Raw genomic sequence first — 22,962 nt, 5'->3', positions numbered from 1 at the left:
AAAGAATCATTTGAACTTGTGGAAAATGGGCATCCAATGACCCCTTTAAAAGCCATTCTGTTGCAGTGATGACAAAACATTTTCAAAATATTTCCTGTCTGTTTGGGTGCAAAATTTACCAAGTTGATAGTACAAAAGTCTCTCTACGCAAAACTACATCTCTCAAATTTCATGAAAACATAACAAAATTGCAATCAGTGTTATTAAGAAAATGTCCTGTGTGTGGCCCCCTGCATTTGATGGACCACCCAGGCCTTTTCCATAAAGAAACTAGAGAACTGATCCTTTTACCTGCACTCATTTTGTCACATAACACCAGAATTGATTCAGTAGTCTTGTCCTTGTTCACTATGTGCATATAGCTCAGAAAAGAGCACCATTCATTGTAAAGCTGAGGTTTCCAATTCATGTTGTCGTTCTCGAAAATATGTGCTTTAAAACATGACTTCTGTTTGCCGCACAATAACCACACCTGGGAAAAACAGTCATGCATCACATTTCGTCTAAGCTGATTCAAACACAGTTAGCAGTTTTTGTGTCAACTAAAGTAGCGGCTGAGAATTCATTTGAGCTTGTCTATGCAAATGGTAATGGCATATAGAGGACTGTGAGGGGCTATTAGTGCAGTGTCATATTCCATAGGAGCAAAATCCCTCATTCTACATCCCAAGTTTCCAGCGCGCCGGAAGGCTGACTGTAATTCATTCTTGACGTCCTTGCCAACTTAAGCAGAACCAGTGCCAGCAGGCGAGGGATCGCCAGATTAACAGAATGAACGGCCAGTCATGAATTTGAGACGGGAGACAGAGAGAGATAAAAACGTAAAAGACTGTAACCGTGAATTGACTGCAATCATGACAGACAGAAAGAGTAAAGAGGGAAAGCTCCTACAGTCAAAATTGAATGTTTTTGATGACAATCATAATTGATAGGGAGTGGACTAATGTTTTTTGAGGGTTAGATAGTATGATTGATGTTTTTCCGTCTTGAGATGATATTTAAAGGACTTTGGAATTTTTTTTTTACTTTTTAATTTTCTTTACATTTCAAAATATTACTGTTTTGACAGTATTTTACTGTCATTAAACAAATTAATGCAACATTTTAGTAATTAAACAAATTAATGCAGCCTTGGTGAGAATAACAGACATCTATTGTAATTTACTTTTTTCACATTTCAAAATATTTATAATATGCATTTTTTTTATTTGCTTTTTTATTTTAAATTTCAAAATATTGCTGTTTTGACAGTATTTTTAAACAAATAAATGCAGCATTTGTGAGAATAAGAGACTATATATATATATATAGATATAAATTGTTTTTTTATGACCTTTTTTAACATTTCAATATTTATATATTTTACAATTAAATTTATAATATATTTTAAATGTACTTTTTAATATTGCTGTTTTGGCAGCATTTAAACAAATGCAGCCTTTGTGAGAATAAGAGACTTTGTATACATATAATTTAGTTTAATTTACTTTTTTGGTACTTTTCTTTACATGTAAAATATGGTTTTATACAATATTTTTAATCAATATAAATCTCTCTCTCTCTCTCTCTCTCTCTCTCTCTCTCTCTCTCTCTCTCTCTCTCTCTCTCTCTCTCTCTCTCTATATATATATATATATATATATATATATATAAAACATTGACTTTATTTACATTTTAAAACATTTATTATATATATTTTAAATTTATACTATAAAATATATATTTTACAATTCTTTATTTTACATTTCTAAATATTGCTGTTTCAGCAGTATTTTTAAACAAATAAATGCAGCCTTGGTGAGAATAAAAGTGTTCGTAAATATATATATTTTTAAATGTACTTTAAATTTTTTTAATATAATATATATATATATATATATATATATATATATATATATATATATATATATATATTGTCATTTGTATTCTTATTTTTTTGTATTTCAAAATTAGTTAGTGTTTTGACAGTATTTTAAAACAAATAAACACAGCCTTGGTGAGAATAGGTCTTTTTAGGTTTTTAAAATGCTTAATTTTGTTTTATTTATTTTATTTTATTTTATTTTATTTTATTTTATTTTATTTTATTTTATTTTAAGCATTCTGATGCACACACCCCTTCTTTTTAATTGTTTTAAGTAACAAGGAGCCGGCTACAGTTGCTTCGTTTGCATTGCTGCATCACACCCATTAAAGGATTGAGCAGCGGGTTCCCGATGAGGCCAGAAATGATCCGCTGGCCCAGAGGGATTGAGCCTATAAAGGGTTCTGGATGTAGTCCAGAGCATCACTCAGACAGTATAAATTAGCAGAAGCCCCTATAAATAGAGATAGAGGATGTTTTTTTATGTAGCGATTGTGGGATTGTCCTTCTAATTTATTTTCAAAACCACTCGCCTGTTACAGCAGTGTCATTCCCTCAGCTAAAGATTTCTCAATAAAACAGACCATGTCCACTTAAGGCTCCCACCTATTTTGGAAACGATCTCTCCGTATACCTGCCAGTTTTGGAAGCAGCCTGTTAGCGCAGCCACCCCTCTTAATTAGTTCTGCAACGGCTCTCACAGGTGCGCGCCAGCTCTCCGGAGTCGTTTACACTTATATCAGTCTCACACTGTGGAGCCACCTGGCCAGCCTATTGTACAGCAGCAGAGTCGCCCCATAACACCGGTGTTGTTTGTGTTGGTTAAGCAGAAGCAATCTGGCATGCAAAAAAGCGTATTAGAAAATCAAGGTTTAAACTGAGTTACATCTGAAACTAATGGGGCCTGAAGAAAGCCATGCCTCTCCTGTTTGATTATTTATAGCTGGAAAGCATGGCTTGATATTTTTAGGGCACATTTCCCAGAACAAGCTGTTTCGCACTAACTTGCATGTATTGCAGTATTCTTTCTGACTTGTTTCCATCTATAAACTTTTAACATTTGTATTTTTGTGCTCATTCTGTCTCTGTGTGTGTGCAAGGAGTGATTAAAAAATGTTGGCTTTTTTTTTAACACTGACCGCAAAAAGTAGTTATACATTTACAGATATGAACTTCATTGTGTAGTCATATAAACTAAATGTGACCCTAGACCATAAGTTATACTTTTTTGAAATCTGAAAGCTGAATAAATAAGCTTTCCATTGATGTATCTTTTCTATTAGGACAATATTTGAAAATCTGCAATCTGAGGAAGCAAAAAAATCAAAATATTGAGAAAATCACCTTTAAAGTTGTCCAAATTAAGTTGTTAGCCATGCATATTAATAATCAAAAATTAAGTTTTTATATATTTATGGTAGGAAATTTACTAAATATCTTCATGGAACAAGATCTTTACTTAATATCCTAGTGGTTTTTGGCATTAAAGAAATATTGAAAATTTTGACCCATACAATGGTTTTTTTGGCTATTGCTACAAATATACCCATGTGATGTACGGCTGCTTTTGTGGTCCATGGTCACATATGTAATGCAGTGCTAAATAATGGTAGACCTTTCAATTGCATTCAAAAGTTTGGGGTCAATATGATAAGTTTTTTGAAAGAAATTAATACTTTTATTCAGCAAGGATGCATAAAATTGATTACAAAAGAAGTAAAGACAGTAATAATGTTGCAAAATATTTCTATGTCAACTAAATGTTATTTTTATTGTTCAGAATCATGAAAAAAAAATCATAAGTTTCATAAAAATCATAAAAAAAATTCATAATATATGAAGTAGCACAACTGTTTTCAATAATAAATAATAATAAATATTTCTTGAGCAGCAAATCTGCATATTTGAACAATTTCTGAGGCATGTGACACCAAAGACTAGTAATGATGCTAAAAATTCAGCTTTTCATCATAGGAATAAATTACATTTATAAAAATATTCAAATAGAACATAGTTATTTTAAATTGTAATAATATTTCACAATTTTAGCATTTTTACTGAATTTTTAATCAAACAAATACAGCCTTGGTGAATGTAAGAGCCTTTAAAAAGCATTAAATAAAAGTACTGACCCCAACTTTTGAATAATCTGTATACTGTATACAGTATGAACGAACATTTCACAGAAATAAGTTTGTTATGCTAAATATTACACTATACCAGTCAAAAGTTTTTGAACTTTTTTTTTTAACAAAGTCTCTTCTGCTCACAAGCCTGCATTTATTTGCTCCAAAGTATAGAAATATTTTTACTATTTAAAATAACAGTTTTCTTTTTGAATATATTTTAAAATGTAATTTATTCCTGTGATTTCAAGCTAAATTTGTAATATTACTCCAGTCACATGATCCTTCAGAAATCATTCTAATATTCTGATTTGCTGCTCAAAAAAACATTTATTTTTTAATTAAAACAGCCGAGTAGAATTTTTTTCAGGTTTCTTTGATAAATAGAAAGTTCAGAAGAACCACATTTATCTGAAATAGAAATCTTTTGTAACATAGCAAATGCCTTTATCATCACTTTTGATCAATTTACAATCAATTTGATCAAATAGGTTACTGACTCCAAGCTTTATATATTCAGATAGAAAACAGCTATTATAAATGGTAAAAGTATTTCAAAATTGTACTGTTTTGCTGTACTTTGGATCAAATAAATGCAGACTTGGTGAGCCGAAGAGATTTCTTTGAAATCTTACTGTTCAAAAACTTTTGACTGGTAATGTAAATTTCATTCGTTTATTAGGCAGGATATTTTCAGCATTCATTCATTTTTTAAGTGCGGCATGCGTGTCCAAATACTGTTTGCGGCCACTGTAATATGTCTATGCTGCAGCGTGTCCAGGGTTAACTGTCTCTCGCCTGTGTAGTCTTACATGTGAAATGAGACTTGGCCTATTAAGGTCTACAGTTTGTCTATAGTATTTCACAGACCTGCCCACATCAAGGCAGACTGTCTATCACCTTAGCAACACTCTCCCAGACTGTCACGGACTTAGGCACTCTCGGTTCGACACAGGCCGGCCTGCTCTTTTCTCCTGTATGCGATCGATAGGGCTGAGAGTAATGGAATGGCTACATTGATTTTATGCAGTCCAATTCACTTACAACGAGATGATGCTTTCTATAAACAAATGGGATTTAACATTTACACCTCTTGGGTCTTTAGTTTTACTCGCATTGATTTTTTAAATACTAGTTTGTTGACGGGCTGGTTATGAAAATGTGTCAGATGTAAATTTAACAGTATTGAAATTCCAGCTTGTTGTTATATTACTTCAATATTCCATTACTGTACGTCTTGTTACTTAGAGGGCAACTCCTTGGAAATAACCTGAGGTTCAGCATCTTTCTCAAGGGAACAGTAAGGGTAGCTTATAAATTGCCCTTCTGGGGTCCGTAATTGTTTGCATTATATTACCTTTGCAGAGTTATGTTTCTAGGCGATTAACAACATTGTAAAAGATTTTGGAGGTCAAAACTGCAAAAATATACATGCTGTTTAAAAGTTTGGGATCAGTAAGATTTTTAATGTTTCTATAGCTCATCAAGGCTGCATTTATTTGATCAAAAATACAGAGAAAACTGTAATTTTGTGAAATATTTTTGCAATTTAAAATAAGAGTTTTCTATTTTAATATACTTTAAAATATAATTTATTCCTGTGACGCAATGCTGAATTTTCAGCATAATTACTCCAGTCTTCGATGTCACATGATTCTTCAGAAATCATTCTAATATGCTGATTTATTATCAGTGTTGGAGACAGTTGTGCTGCTTAATATTACTGTTTTCAGGATTCTTTCCTGAATAATAAGTTAAAAAGAACATTATAAAAAATAAAAATAAAAAAAAAGTTTAGGGTCAGTAAATTTGTCTATCTTTTTTTTTTTTAAGAAATTAATATTTTTATTCAGCAAGGTTGAGTTAAATGTATAAAAAGTGATAGTAAAGACTTATATTGTTAGAAAATATTTCTATTTTGAATACATGCTATTATTTTTAACTTTGTATTCATCAAAAAAAATTAAGCATCACAGCTGTTTTTAACATTGATTATAAATCAGCATATTAGAGTAATGGCTGATGAAAATTCAGCACTGCATCACAGAAATAAATTATATTTTAAAGCATATTAAAAAAAAGAAACCAGTATTAGAAATTGCAATAATATTTCACAATATTAAATTTTTTTTCTGTATTTTTGATCAAAAAAATACAGCCTTGTTGAGCATAAGAGACTCCTTTAAAAACATTAATAATCTTACTGATCCCAAACTGTTGAATGGCAGTGTATGCAAATTTAATATCTTGAGGTAAACCAATGCAAGTATCAACATAAAACTTTTACTTTTGACCTCCAAAAATTTTTACAGCGGAGAGAAAACACTTGTCTTCTTGTGAAGATATTGAACAAAAGTATGCTGTTAGAAGTTCCTGAAGTACAACTTAGGTTATTATAAGCATGGTCAGACTCAAATAGAATATATGCACACAGAATTGGAATGTCTGTCATTCACAAAGTTCCGAACGTTCCACACACTTGCGTGTTCATTTTTTAAATATTTCTGATAATTTGATTATGCTGTTAGCCACCAAAAAGAATGTAGTACTCTCATTCTTTTTTTAATACTTGTTTACCCAAGAATACATGTTTTGTTTATAGGACAGAATTAACAAAATTAGCCTAATTTTAAAACTTTAAGCTAGGGTAGACTTTTACTATAGCTTTTACATAGCTTGATTTAATACACTAAAAAATGCTAGTTAAAAAAATAGGAGCACAGTCAAAATTTTAAGGGCACCTTCTTATCAATAATCAAAAAATCTGATAAAAAATTAACCTTCCCATTATGAGGTGATATTTGACTCCCTAAAGTGATTTACAGGCGAAATACCTTTGTAATTACATTTTTTAAATTAACTTTATTAAAAGTATGTCATTTTTTTATGTAAAATCTTTTTTAAATTATATCTTTTAAGCTTTTTAAAATGTCTACTTAAAACAACAGAATAAGAACAAGTAAAATAAGAATAAGTTACAAATCAAATGAAATATTAACAGAATTAATTTGTACAACAGTGGCACAGAAGAACACAAAAGTGGCCTGTGGGCTTTTTTTTTTTTTTTTTACATGTTTAAGGTGGCATGCTTGCAATCACATTCATAAATTCATGTTGAGATTAATGTTTTAAATACAGAAATATTAAATGATTTAAAAAACTAAAATGATACTTTAAAAATGAAACTAAATCAGCCAGCAGGTGGCAGCAAGACACTGATTTTATTACTGAATCATATCATTCATTTGATTCATTTGAATAAAGCAAGTGACTGTCTTTATGAAAGGGAAATTGAATCACTGTCTAACTAGATTTGTTTAAAAATTAAATACACATAGAAACCTTTGAAGCTTCCCTCATTGCAAACACAAATATGCTGATTGGGTCAGTCGGACATGGTACTCCTAAATATTTTTTCACAGTCGCACGCAGTAGTTTTTAGTTGCAAATGTGAGTGAAATTGTTGCACTGTGCCCTGAATAATATAATTTACAGCACAGTAAAAACTTTATAAATGAAATAAAATGTATACAAACCTTTATTTTGCTAAAGAAATGCACCAAATCACATGCCGAGAACCACTCTCTCCTGTAGAGGATGCAAAAAGCCCACGCTCTAACTGAAACTCAGCAGCTGGGATGTTTTGTCAGAGAAATCTCAACTCAGCGCTTGGGTAGAAAAAAAACAGCATTAAAAATGACCAAGCAGCTTAGTTACAGAAAAACTACCCAGCACCTGGGTAAAAAAATAAAATAAAATAAAAAATAATTAAAAACAACCCAATAAAATGACCCAACAAGCTGAATCCAACATTTGGGTTTTTGAAAATAACCCAGCGCTGGGTGAAATATGGACATACCCATCGATTAAGTTGTTTTCACCCAACAGCCTTCTGGGTAGTTTTATTTCACTGAACTGTTGCTTAAAAATTACTATATTACTATATTTCTTGCTTATAGGCTTATAGGTAATAGGTTGGAAATTGACCATTTATTAATATGTTCAATAAATGAACATTTATTAATAAGTTGAATAAATAATAAATAAAATAAACATTTTTAAAGTTGTTTATTAATAAATGTTTGCTTTTTGATTATTGCTGATACCTGTAATTATGTGTCTGAATTTTAATTTACAACCTAGTGAGTCCATTTTAAGTCATCCATGTGTCCCTGGACCACAAAACCAGTCATGTGTTTTTTTTTAACTGAGATTTATACATAATCTAAAAGCTGAATAAATAAAGTTTTCATTGATGTATGGTTTGTTAGGATATGACAATATTTGAAATCTGAAATCTGAGGGTGCCAAAAAAAAAAATCTAAATACTGAGAAAATTACCTTTAAAGTTGTCCAGATGAAGTTCTTAGCAGTGCATATTACTAATCGAAAATTAGGTTTTGATATATTTACAGTAAGAAATGTACAAAATATCTTCATGGAACATGATCTTTAATTAATATCCTAATGATTTTTGGCAATAAAGAAAAATTGTTCATTTTGATCCATACAATGTATTTTTGGCAATTTCTAAAATATACCTGTGCTACTTAAGCCTGGAATTGTGGTCCAGGGTCACAAATAGTAATTTTTAAACAATAGTTGAGTTAAATAAAACTACCCAGAACATTGGAGTAAACATTTACCTGAACCGCTGGGTTAAAACAACTCTTAAATCAACTCTTTTTTTTTTTTTGGGACAGGTGTTTTTATGAACCCAAAAAGGTTCTTCTATGTTCTTTCTGAAACTTGTATTTTTAAGAGTGTTTGACACATTATTAGTATTTCTGTCCTTTTCTCTCTAGCGACGTTCCCTCTGTAGTAGACATGGTGCTTGTACAGATACTGTGTGGTGCTGAAACTCGACCTGAGGAGCACTTGTGTTGTTGCACACTGCCTCTAGTGGACAAAAGCAAAATCATCTGCTCACAGGCTAAAAGTGTTCAGAATAATCCACTGCTGTACTTTATTGAATGCTTTTAGATCACATTTAAATGTGAGACAAAGGCATAAATGATGGTAGAAATTGTATAATTTTAGGTAAATAATCCCTTTAGTATTTATTTTAAATATAAAGATATAAATATAAAGGTTATTTATTGTCATCTGAAGAACTTTTAACATCAATGAAATGTTTCCATTGCATAAAAGGATATTCTTTATGGTGAAAAATGTTCTTTAGATTATGAAAATGTTCTTTTAAGAACAGTTCACTGAAAGGTAATGGTTCTTCTATGGCATCCCTGTGAAAACTCCCTTTTGTAAATTTTAAAGGGAGACACTGCAGGCAAAAATGCTGTTTTTTTTTTTTCATGCACCTGTCAAATTTAAGATTTTGGGCTTTTTGCTTTTTCATAAACTGCTTTTTTCAGACTAGTGGAAAGAACACCCAAAAGACACTGTTAAGTGTTTGTTTTATAGCCCTTTGTTTTATCTATTTGTGTCAATAGATTTCAATTACAATACATATTTTTAAAGGCCGTTTTCTCAAAATGAGTTTTTTCTCCTACACTGAGCCATAAATCTCCACTTCAGTAGCACTTACACACACACCAAACTTTACATTTTTGTTCCTATCTATATCATTTTAGGTTTTTACAGAGGGATTTGTTCATATACAATTTGCTTGATTTTATTCAACATTTTAGATTTTATACAAAAAAAAAAAAATACATGGTTTTCTGTCTATTCAAAGTTTTTTTCTGAATTATGGACAATATGAGACAGCCACAATCCCTCTGTAAAAACATTTGACTCTAATATGTCAAAAAAATTCAACAAGAATTCCGAAACTGACTTTATCCAGTGTCTAAATTTTTGTACTAGAAATGTATGCAAATTAGCGCATATTTCATTAAATAATGCCTCATTTGAATATTTAAACCTAACATTTTAGAAAACCTGTAATACAAAAAATGTTTGTAATTATCAATGTAATCAATCATCTGGGTAAGTAAGGTGATAACTATTAGTTATTTTTTTTAACCCTCTTCACCTGCAGTGTCTCGCCTTAAGCGTAAACTATACACAGTATCTTTAATCTCAGGCATTTATTTAAATTCAGGTTAGTATTGAACTGAACTGAATGAATATCTGTGACATTGCTGTTGGTTTCCATAGGAAAGATTCCCTGTTGGAGAGAGACGTGCTGAGCTTGCAGTTGGCGATGAAATATTAACTCATGATGGGTATTTTAAGACGTCTCATATCTCTGGTAGGTTACGAGAATCACACTGCACCTCACATCAATACAGCTTACATCAGTAGACTCAGCAGGAAACACGGTCATACAGATTTATGAGGATGTTCATGTTTACAAAATGGAAGAAAACCTGATAAGAGTTCAGCTTTAGAGGTTTAGAGGCTTACATAAGTGTCCAACAGCAACCTTGGTTTCTGCCAAATTTGTCATATTGACTCAGTCGGTGATTGGGAAAGCCCTCAACTCTTTACCACATCTTTTGGTAACCTTTCCCATATCGGCTCAATTATTTGTTGCTGTATTTGTTAATATAACATAATCAGTGAACGTAATCTTTATGCTTTAGTGAGTTATTTAATAAATCCCAAATTTTTTCTAATAGAATAACTGACAGAAGGTGCTAAATCCAACAGTATGTGGCATATCTGTGGTAAACAAACACAGCCGGTCAGGGCAGTGTGAGTGAAGTGTGCCCCGACCTCCCTCTGATCCACCGGTTTTCCATCTCTCGGGTGGAGGGTGTGGCTCAGGAGCCCGTGTTCTTGGATCTGAGTCCAGGCCATATGGCAACCAAACACTTGGGAGCAGAAAGGAGATTTGAAGGCTGAATACTAATGCCATTAGTGCACTGCTGCAGCATAAAATAAAATAGGTGTTTTCTAATTTAGATTACAAGTGGTGTGTGTATATAGTATTATAGAATATATAATATTATAGAATTTGAGACAGACAATTATAATTGTATATTAATAGTGAAAAACAATAAAGCACAGCATCATTATTTTTAATAATTATTTTTTTATTTTTTTATTAATTTATCATCATTAGTTTTTAAATATAATTCAATATAAAAAACATTATAGATTAATAGACATTTTAAACAGGTTTTATGAATAGAATATTGTTATTGTGATTAAAAAAATGGGTAAAGATGTGCTTAATTGTAATTTAAATAATAATAATAATAATAATAATAATAATTGTATATTAATATTATAATTCTAAAATAAAATACAAATTAAGAAAACAATTATCATTCTTAAAAACTGGCTTAAATTTCTAATGCAAAATATTATTTTTATCTTTAAAAAACAAAACAAAAAACATATATCGCCCAAATTATTTTTATTTATCGTCCTCAGAATTTGGGACAAGATGTGCTTAATTGTAATAAAAATAATTGTATATTAATAGTGCAAAAACAATAAAGTACAGCATCATAATATTTAAACTGCTTAATTGTAACATAAATAAAAATTGTATATTAATAATAAATACAAATTAAGAGACAATTACCATTCTTAAAAACTGGGTTCATTGTCTAATGATTTAAAGATTTTACAATTTTCATCTTTCTTAAAAAAAATATATATATAGACCAAATGATAACATAAATAATCATTTTATATAAATGGTGAAAAACAATAAAACACAGCATCAAATTAATATTTAAATTGATCAGTAAATCTGTGAAGTAATAAATATACATCTTAATATTATCTGTTGTACTTAATTTCATTAAAACATTATAGATGTATAGACATTATAAACAGATTTTATAAATAGATAAATAATAATTGTAAAATAATAATAAATAATAATTGTATATTAATATTAAATATAAAATACAAATTAAGAAAACAATTAGCATTCTTAAAAACTGTCTTAAATTTCTAATGTAAAATATATATATATATATATATTTGGACCAAATTATTTGTATTATTGTAATGAGAATTTAGGACAAGGTGTGCTTAACTATAAATAAGTAACAAATGAAAATATACAAGCTTTATATTCAGGACACTGCCTTTAGAGGGCATCTATGCTCTCCTTTTCAATGAAACATTACCTCGGGCAGCACCAGCACACTGAAGGACAGAGATGAAACAAGCTTGTCGAATTTTCTGGAATTTGAATCTGTGTTTGTACCCTTACAGCATTACACATTGAAACCTGCAATGCTTGTGTAAAACGAACTACAATATCTTTTTATAGCCAATTCAAGTACAGTCCTGACCCCCAACTAAGCATATAAATGATAAAACCAATCCAGGTTCCATCTAAGCAGCTCAAAGCATTGTGATATGAGAGTGACAAACATAATCAATACTCTATGAATAGCCTGGATTAGGAAGCACTTGCCACCGGACAAAATCTTTCACCTCTCCGTAAATATTTCACAAAGGTGTCATATTTGATCCTGCACCTCCCGCTCCCTGTCATCTATTCTTGTCTCTTCTGAACATTCTGTCCTCCTCCTATTGTCACTTAGACGCACACACACAAACTCTGGCTTTCTCGCCTCGCACACCTCTAACTCTCCAGAGCTTATGCCGATATACATTGACAGTCTTTGTGCACCAGCCTTGTCTATATCCTCCTCTCAGACACACATACAGTTCCCCATATTTTGCTCCCAAAGAAACATCTATTTTTAGCACACCCTCCTCTCCGTGGAAAGTGGCGAGGACTATACGCTGAGCACTTAAATCGGAGTAAAATCAAAGATGCCAACAGGCGCCTCTGTCTGAATGGTTTGAAGCTACCAACGTTTTCGTCTGGATGGGCTAATAATATCGACATCAAAAAGCTCCCGGTGTTCAGAAACCACGTCATTATTTCCTTTTCTAAAATTATCTGCCAAATAGTAGCTCTGAGCATCTCGGTGACATTTAGACAATGCAAGACAACAATGAAAAGGAACAAGCAACACAGCTTTCGGGTTTCGTATCTTTGTTGTATTTGCAGTATTTATCATTTGGAAGGGATATATGCATGTACTCGCTCCATATATTGTCCACTGGTGGTGTTTGTAAAGTGCTGCTTTTCGTTTTTTTACATCCAGGATTGTTTTCCAGTGGTTACATCCTCAAAACATGGCTGTTTTGTAGACTATCAAGAGTGGAAAGCATTCAGCGTCTTGGGGCTTGTCCTTCACAGCCAGAGTGGGTTGAAACAGATTCAATTCAGCTCTCTGGCAATTGAAGTGTTTGTGAAGTTGAAGTCTAGACATCCCTCGGTCTGGATGCTGAGCACAGGCTATATAGGGTCTGAAGAGCTTTATGGATATACACACACATATAACACTGTATTGCATAAATAAGCAATAGGAGAGACTTTTTTTCTTTCTGTCTGTCTTTGCAGGCTCAACAACATGGGATGGACAGATACAGGGCTTGTCTCAATCACCGCAGCATACTCGTGTACTCAAGGCCAAACGCAATCAAAGCATGGTATAACAGTTCTTGCAACTTCATAACATTTTAAACGTTTATGCTTTTTGATGTGTCAAAGGAAAAAAGTGTGCTCTGAAATGATGTTCCTTTTCTAGGTGTTTGGCTCTTGGTAATATTAACCAATAACCTAATAGCTATTTATGTATGGTTTTGAAAAACAATCAACCTTGTTTGAATCTTTTCTGCTTTTGAACACCTACTTTTCATGATTCAGAATTTCAATTTAAGTATCAAGTGCTGGCCTAAATTTTTTTTTTTGTCTAATTGAATATGAGAAAAAGTAGTAATTTAAATTAAATGTAATAAAAAAATTTTTTTGATTATTATTTTTTTTTTTATTAAATTCAAATTTTAAATGAAAATTTTTAATTAAATATTAATAAAAAATATATTATTGCTCTAAATCTGTGATGAATTGAACTAAATTATTAATAGAAATATAGATTTATATATGGAAGGGGACTTAATTTATTTATTTTTAATTTCAATTAAATTTCAATTAAATTTATTTTTAAAATTTAATTTATTTAAAAAATATATTACTGCTTCAAATCTGTGATAAATTAAACTAATTGTATTAATAGAAATATAGGTGTATATATGCAAGGTGACTTGATTTAATTTTTTTATTTATTTAATTATTTAAAAATAAAATTTGAATTTGGCCTTTAAGCCTTTTCTCTCCGTCATTTAATAATTTCATTTCACTTCTATTTTTAAATTAAATTAAATGTATTTCTTTATTTAAAAAAAAATCTTTATAAATGTAAATTTTATTCTTTTTAAATTAAATACATTTTAAAATTAAATTTAATTATTTTTAAATTAAATTTAATTTAATAAAAAAAAATACTGCCCTAAATCTGTGTGATAAATTTAACTGAATTATTAACAGAAATATAGGTTTACTGGAAGAAGACTTAATGGTTATATGGTTTTGACTGACTTTGGCCTTTCTCTCCCTGTCATTTAAAAATTAAATTAAACTTGATTATTTTTTAAAATTAAATTAAATGTAATTCCTTTTTAATTAAACTGAATTCTTTTTTTAATTAAATTAAAATTACATTTAATTATTTTTTACATTTTTTTATTGTTAATAAACATCATTTGTTCAATTACATTTAATTCTTTTTTGTTTGAATTAAATTTAGTTAAAAAAAATTATACTGCTCTAAATCTTTGTGATAAATTGAATTGAATTAATAATAGAAATGTATCTTTACTGAAAGGAGACTTCATGCATACATAGTTTTGATTGAATTTGGCCTTTAAGCTTTTTTTAAAAAACAAAAACATTTGTGAAAAAAAGTTGCATAAGTTAATGCACATCCTTCGAAACCGTGGCAATGGACTGATTATAAGATGCTAACAAATGATTTTGTGACATTCAATGCTGTCATTTAGCATTTCAAATGACATTTAGAAAACCGGCACACAAACCAAAACGTGATTCGAGAAACTGGTGCACCTGCAAGCAAAGCAATGACTGCATTTTTCCAGTGTTTTACAGACGTGCCTGTCCAACGAGGGAGAAAAGAAGGCTTCAAAGAGGTACTGTTATAGCCCTGGCATTTGCCGCTGCCAGATCTAGCACCAAAAGCACAATATATGTTATGGTCACACAATAAATATAAAGTTACACTGACAATGTTTATATATGTGGATTAAGATGATACATGTGATTCACCAACAGCATACTGTCCAATGGCATGCATAGAAAACCTGCTGTTTGCCTGCTTTAGAGCTGAAGTGTTCTAAAATATATATTTGTTAAGCCAATGTTGCTTATATATTGTTTTCACTTTTGGGGGAATTCAACCCACAAATTACCTACTTACTCAAAATCTAAAATGGCACACTTCAGCCTTAAAGCATGCAAACATTAAGTTTAGTACATTCCTTAGGCACTGGCTATGCGCTGTGGGGCGTCAGCTTGGATAGATTGGTTTAACATTCAAGCTTATACACTTTGTTAAACCGACCCGAATTGTGCGTGTTGCAGTGATGTCTATATTCAGAATTTAAAAAAGAAAACATAATTAGCAGCAGCTGTGAAAGCAGTATCTGCTTCTAAATTAGCAGCATCAGCACATTAAGTTTGCTTAAAAAAATATTAAAGAGACGAAGACAAAGGCACCTGCAGCCCAGGTGAGATATTGGAATACAGTAGATGTGGGTGAGAAACCTTCAAATGGTACACAGTCATGTGCCACATCAAATAATACAGTCAAATCGCCAATCTATCCATAAACAGTCTCAGGATTTTATAGAATGAGAGTTATATGGCCATAAGCCAGTGCTGACTTCCATAGTTTCTCTCTGTTGATTTGTTGTTTGGCTTTATACTGACTCTTCATAAAAGACTTCTGTAAGCCTGTACGTCAAGGTCACCTGAAGCAAAGGCAATCAATGTCCCAGCAATCAATGCCCTAATACTGCACTGTCCATCTAAACGCAATGAGTGTCTTGTTACACTTTCCCTCGACAAAGCAAAACCTGAAAACTGAAAACAGCACCTTTGGATCACGATAAAATTTTGCAGATAAAAATAGATGTATATATGTGTATATATACAGAGCAAGATACATAGTCGTAATATTCTAGCTATAACTAGTTTCTGTACTGTTTATCACTTTCTCTTGAGCTTAAAATCCATGCCATTAGGATTGGTTTTGAGGCCATGCAACACTATAATACAAGTGTTTTTTTGTTTTCTTGATCAAAGGCGGTAAAAAAGACAAAACATCACAGGTTTTTCTAACATCTGATTTCGAGATGATAGACAAGCCAGTGATTAAAACGTAATCTGACATCATTGCTACAAATCTGCTAGGGGACATTAAAGTGTGAACTACAATATGGCTCATTAAGTGACAAAGTAATTTGAATATCAACTACATATTGGACTATCTCTGCGGCTCGCAGCAGAAACAATGGGAATATACACTGAACAGTATGCTCTTACACTAAATACATCAAGCATTTTTTTTTCTTCTGTGGCACTAGGGTGATATTTTGCTTATTCTTCACTTAGTGTGTTTTGTACGTCCTTTATCCTGAACAACTGCAAATAAAAACTGCTTGAAAATGAGATGAGGACAGTGGACACAAACACCGTAGACTATAAATAACATAAAACATGACATGTAGAGACATTCATCTCATCTTCAAAAGCTTTGCAGCAGGATAATCATGAAGGAGTAGACACAAGTGTTGTCCATACATACATATTTTGGATCCCACACACAGCTATCGACACAAAAGCAGGCAGTTTTCAATGACATTCCCAGCCTGATCAATAAATAATGCTAAAATGATACACAACCGTCTTGAATTTGTGAATACTGGTGTTCTTTGACAAGCAGCAGCTGAGTGGACGAAACTTCGGTGAGTATTCTTGTATCATATATGTGACCGCAAACTTTCTGTAACAGCAGATGAAGCACACAAATGACATTTCTTTGGCGAAGCTTGGCTTTGAGAGTAAGATGTTGACGGAAATATACCGACACTCATGTGCTGTTTATTTGTGGTCCACAGTTCCGTATAAATACTTGGCTCCTGATCCGGATAAGGTGTTGGATGATATAGACGACTCCATGCAAACACTGATTAATACTTTGACTTGGATGTGGGGTTGGACCTTTTAATGAGAAATAGGGAATGTCAATAACTGAGGCGGTCAAACCGCACAATCCTCCTTCGAACTTGGCTTACTAGTCCTTTTATAATTGAAGTCATACCTGCTCGCCAAACGGCTAGACATCAGTCAGCATTTTTTTGATATTAACATAATTTGTATTTGCTAAAGTGCAATTGGCTGTCTTAAGGTTCTCTTCCTGAAAGTCCTCATTGCTGTTATTGACACCTTCTTGGATTTCCATATAGTCCGACTTGCTGATAGTGGATCCACTTCGACTTCCCTTCAGCTCTTCTTGTGAATCTGCTTTGGGGACGTTAACTTGAAGATACTGCGCTTGCTCCTCGCCTTCTGTTTCTCGATGGTAGAAGTAGTTGAAGTTAGAGACGATGACAGGGACAGGAAGGGCAATGGTTAAGACGCCAGCGATGGCACAGAGGGATCCGACAATCTTTCCTCCGATGGTTGTAGGCACCATATCTCCATATCCAACGGTTGTCATTGAAACCACAGCCCACCAGAAAGCATCCGGGATGCTGTAGAACTGAGACTCGGGTTCATCGGCTTCTGCAAAGTAGACTGCGCTAGAAAAGAGGATGACTCCGATGAAGAGGAAGAAGATGAGTAGCCCTAACTCTCGCATGCTGGCTTTGAGGGTCTGGCCAAGAATCTGAAGTCCTTTTGAGTGACGGGAGAGTTTGAAGATCCTGAAGACTCGTACGAGTCTGATGACCCTCAGAATTGCCAGAGACATGGCTTGTTGCCCTTGCTGCCCGTCCTCCGCTGTCTCGGCCAACTCTGTTCCTAGTGTGATGAAGTAGGGAATGATGGCCACCACATCAATCATGTTCATTATGTTCACAAAGAAGTTGGCTTTACTAGGGCAGGCAAAGAATCGCACCAAAAACTCGAAGGAGAACCAGATGATGCATAGCGTCTCTAAAATAAAGAAAGGGTCTGTGAAGTAGTCGGACGTGTAAGTGGTTGTGGAGTTAGAGATGCCAACTGGGACTTTGTGCATCTCCTCCTCATCGCTACGGAAGATGGGCAAGGTTTCCAGGCAGAAGCTGACGATGGAGATGAGGATGACCATGACGGATATAATCGCTATAATCCTGGCCGGTCCAGAACTTTCAGGATACTCAAACAGCAACCAGACCTGCTTCTGAAACTCGTTATCAGGCAATGGCCTTTCCTCCTCTTTGATAAATCCCTCGTCCTCCCGAAACATCTCAATGGCTTCCTCACCAAGCTCGTAAAAGCGTATCTCCTCTGAGAAAATGTCTAAGGTGACATTGACGGGGCGCCGTAACCTTCCGCCCGATTGATAGTAATACAGGATGGCGTCAAAGCTGGGGCGGTTTCGGTCAAAAAAATACTCGTTTCTTAACGGGTCAAAGTATCTCATGCGCTTCTTGGGATCCCCAAGCAGTGTTTCGGGGAACTGTGAGAGGGTCTTGAGCTGGGTCTCAAAACGCAGACCCGAGATGTTGATGACCACTCGCTCACAGCACTCCTGCTCCGTCCCGGGGTCATAGTCCTGAGGAAGACCAGGGTGTGCTGCCGCCTCATCCGAGGGGTCGCCCGTGGCCACAGTCATTATGCAGGAGAGTGAGGCCTGCACTTTTCACGGAGGCAGGGCACCACAGGGTGGGAAAAGGACACAGGGTGCAAGGAATCCTCACAGAAGGGGGCTTGACACTGTAGAGCACTAAGGGCCACAGCGTGCTACCAGGTGGGTCAACTGAAAGAGAACAAAAGATATTTGAAGAGAGAATGCAGATATCTTAAATGTGAACCTGAACCACAAAACCAGTCATAGGGGAATTATTATTATTATTATTATTATTATTATTATTATTTTTGGATTCAAACAATATTTGGCCAAGATACAACTATAAGTTGTCCAAATGAACTTCTTAGCAATGCATATTACTACTAAACATTACATTTTGTCATATTTACGGTAGGAAATTTGCAAAATAACTTACTGGAACATGATCTTTACTTAATATTCTAATGATTTTTGACATAAAAGAAAAATCAATAAAGTTTCAAACTGCAATCCTGCAGTGTAGTTCCAACCAGCTACAAAACACCTGCCTGGAAGTTTCTAGTGAGTCTGAAGACCTTGTAAATTTCCTACTGTAAATATATCAAACCTTAATTTTTGATTAATAATATGCATTGCTAAGAACTTAATTTGGACAACTTTAAAGGCGATTTTCTCAATATTTAGATTTTTTTGCACCCTCAGATCTCACCCAAATATTGTCACATCCTAACAAACCATACATCAATGGAAAGTTTATTTATCCATATGATCTATAAACCTCAATTTCAAAAAATTTATATTTAGATTTTGTTGCACCCTCAAGATACAGATTTTCAAATAGTTGTATATCGGCAAAATATTGTCCTATCCTAACAAACCATACATCAGTGGAAACTTATTTATTCATATTTATTTATCTAAAAAATTATATAAAAATGGACACTTATGACTGGTATGTCTCAAGTATAAAATTAAGGAGAGAGAACACACATGCAGTACATATAGCAAAGTTTCAGAAAGTAGATCTTAAAATAGAGCTCAATTTATATAAAACAGCATATTTAGTTATGCATTCACATGCAAAGTAGTTCCTTAGTCTTCTCAAAGAAAGCACCACAAAATGAAGCTCTTCGACAAGCCCTGTCAGTTCTGTCTGGTGTGCTGCAATGGACAAATATCCATTCACGTAAAACGGCATCTCTCACAGTGCGGTCATGTGAAAGAGGCCCTTCTCTTATGAGACATGCACATCCTACATAACCATGCTGTACCCATTCAGTGCATTCCCTATCCCTTTCTCCTCCTTTTCCACGAAATACCCGAACGTTCAAAGAGCCGCATATAGCATGCTGTTCATACATATTTGTTGGACGCATTTCAATGGAATGTTTCTTGTCCCAAACGGTGCCAGCATGCTCTAAAATATTCAGCAGAAGCAGCCTATGAAATATTAAACTTGGAAAATACATTTTAGGCTTAACAAGACTTGGTGGTCTCACTCTCTTTTCACTCTTTAGATCCCTCCACGTTCTATTATACATAATGCATAGCTGTATATAATAATAGAATACGTATACAAAAGCCAAATAAATCAATAAAGCATCCATGCACTCAGTAATCCAGACTACATAATCAGAGAATATACCTGTTAGGATAAACTTCTAAATCACCCCTGAAGTCACGACAGCCTTCTCGAAGTGAGGATAGCACTTCGGCGATGAAAAGGACAAACACACATCTGATTCCTTAAATCCTGGCTGCCACTGTCTGCCGTAGCTCTCGGCGCACCGGCGTATTGTGCATAACGGGGCAGGCAGGGAGGAGGGGCAGAGAGGTACAGTATGCGGGTGTGTCCTCGTTTACTCCAAAGCTTCCTTACCGCAGGTTGTTTGAGAAGGACAAGGAGGAAAGAACAGGAGAAAAAGCGTATGATGCAAAGGAAGGAGGGTCTCTTTATTCCACTTTTAAGGAGGCATTAAGCAGTCCATACAGGTCGCCACAGCATTTGCTAGAAATGACAGTAGAGATGAATGTGCAACATCTGCAGTAGGCACAGCACTAGGCTTGGCCATTAAGTATTAGTCTTTCAGGGAGCACATCAATTAACTGGACAGCCAATTTGTTACGTTAATGGGAAAGCTTTTTTTTAAGTGACTAATAAGCTACTGATAATTGTGCAAACCGTGAGGGTCAATGACAAAGTATGTCAAAGATAGAATATTTTCTTTGCATCTTGAATGAGAATTTATTTTTTATTTCAAAGTAAAAACTACATTGTTTAAATGAATAGCCTACATATATTTTTTAACTTATTTTGGTCACATGACAACAAAATGGCTGACACATTTCAGCCTTTTAATTAGCCTTTTTGTCACTTTTTTCCCTTTGGACAGTTGTTAAACACTACCAAGGCTTTTTTCATTGAGCTCCATAAAAAATGATCATAATGACTTTTTAGTTAGTTGTATTTAAGTAATTGTCTATGAACTGATTTTGACATTTTTAACTTGCATATCTAGACTAAAAAGAACCACAGCAATGACCCATGAGCTAATATAATTTATAAATAAGATAATATATTTTTTTCAAAGACATATCCCTTTAATGTTAAGCTATGAAACTATCACTGTTTAATGCATTACTGAAAAAAACAAGCAAACTAAAATTGTATATTCATGCTTAATACATTTGACTAAATCAGTCAAGGGTTAGATCTAGTTGCAAATGATCCTTAATGTGACCCTTTATCCAGGGATTGCAGTACAGTACAAATGCTAATTCTATTAAGATGTCATGTTGACATGGGAACAGATGCAGAACATCATACATAAGTCTCTGCGGCGTCAGACGTCTCGAATCTCTTCCTACCTGTCTGTCTACCTCGCTTGCCGGCGTTTCAGTAGTTGTTGCGTTGTGTTCGCGCAACAAGCCATTAGTCAGTTAGTTAAAGCGTTAAATGGAATCTGCAGTCGATCGTTGCCGTGCATACCAAAACACTTCTGGATTATAGACACGCGCTCCGTCCGCGCTACCACTCCTCACTTCATCCGCAGAGTGGGCAGTTTAAAGGGGACGCGTCACGAGTGATGTTTCCAGAATTAAATCTCTGAGGGTTCTTCTGAAATGTTTGGAGGGTGCTCTTGCTCTAGCCATGATGCACGTCTATTTTCACATATAGGATTTTTGTCCCATCCCTTGCTATGTTTAGAAAAGCTATTTTGAGAGCGAATCAGGCATAAATAGCATGTGGATGTCATTCCTGAAGTTTTTCCAGTGTATATGTGGCGGAAAAACTAATTTTGTACACATTCTGAACGGATTATACACCTTTTTATTTCCGTAAGAGTGGGCGCGGTCATTTGTAAATTTTATGGGTGTGGCTTTCGGTGTCATCCACATTTTAGCTGTATAAAATAACTCGTTTTGCTGCTTGATATTGCAAATTGATGTTTTACTATAATATTTTAATGTATTATCTTAATTATGAGCACTATATATATATATGAATCACCACAGTTCCATAGATTTTAGTAAAAGTGAGATACATGTTTATGCACATTGGAGTGTATTTTGCATTTAAGGTTATTATAGTATTATTTTAGTGTTTTGTGTATCTGCTTTGCCATTACGTTATTGTCTATCACAGTTGCTGTAGTGGCCAAATTTGAACCATTTTAAAAACTTTAAAACTGTCTCTCCATGTGTGTATTTCCCTACTAGTACTGTATACAGTGTGTCAGATGAGTAGGACATCCAAAACTACAATATTCATACCCAAAGAACGCAAACTTCAATAAAGGTCAAGGAGTTCTTCATGAATTCAGTACATACTCTGTAAAATGTTAATTTTTTTACTAAAATAAGAGGGATCTTACAAAATGCATGTTGTTTTTTATTTAGTACTGACCTGAATAAGATATTTAACAGAAAATATGCTTACATATTGTCAACAAGAGAAAATAATAGTTGAATTTATAAAAATGACTCTCACTGTGTTGTTACCTGAATGATCCACAGCTGTGTTTTTTTTGTTTAGTGATAGTTTTTCATGAGTTCTTGTTTGTCCTGAACAGATAAACTGCTTGCTGTTCTTCAGAAAAATTCTTGTGGTCCCTCAAATTCTTTGGTTTTTCAGCATTTTTGTATATTTGAACCCTTTCCAACAATGACTGTATGATTTTCAGATCCATCTTTTCACACTGAGGACAACTGAGGGACTCATATGCAACTATTACAGAAGGTTCAAATGCTCACTGATGCTCCAGAAGGAAACACGATGCATTAAGAGCCAGGGGTGTAAACTTTTGAACAGAATGAAGATGTGTATATTTGT

The 22,962-nt window shown here is 33.5% G+C and overlaps 1 protein-coding gene across 1 annotated transcript; it reads right to left on the bottom strand.

Moving 5' to 3' along the window:
* Nucleotides 1-13,962: 13,962 nt before the first annotated feature.
* On the bottom strand, nucleotides 13,963-20,492 carry LOC141346974 (potassium voltage-gated channel subfamily A member 2). Its single transcript, XM_073851945.1, has 2 exons — nucleotides 20,275-20,492; nucleotides 13,963-18,818 (listed from the first exon to the last, which is right to left on the bottom strand). The coding sequence occupies exon 2, from the start codon at nucleotides 18,672-18,674 to the stop codon at nucleotides 17,193-17,195; it is 1,482 nt and encodes a 493-aa protein (XP_073708046.1). The 5' UTR covers nucleotides 18,675-18,818; nucleotides 20,275-20,492; the 3' UTR covers nucleotides 13,963-17,192.
* Between the last annotated feature and the right edge of the window lie 2,470 nt (nucleotides 20,493-22,962).

Source organism: Garra rufa, chromosome 12, assembly GCF_049309525.1.
Source record: "Garra rufa chromosome 12, GarRuf1.0, whole genome shotgun sequence".
NCBI lineage: Eukaryota > Metazoa > Chordata > Actinopteri > Cypriniformes > Cyprinidae > Garra > Garra rufa.
This window is presented reverse-complemented; position numbering and strand designations above follow the sequence as displayed.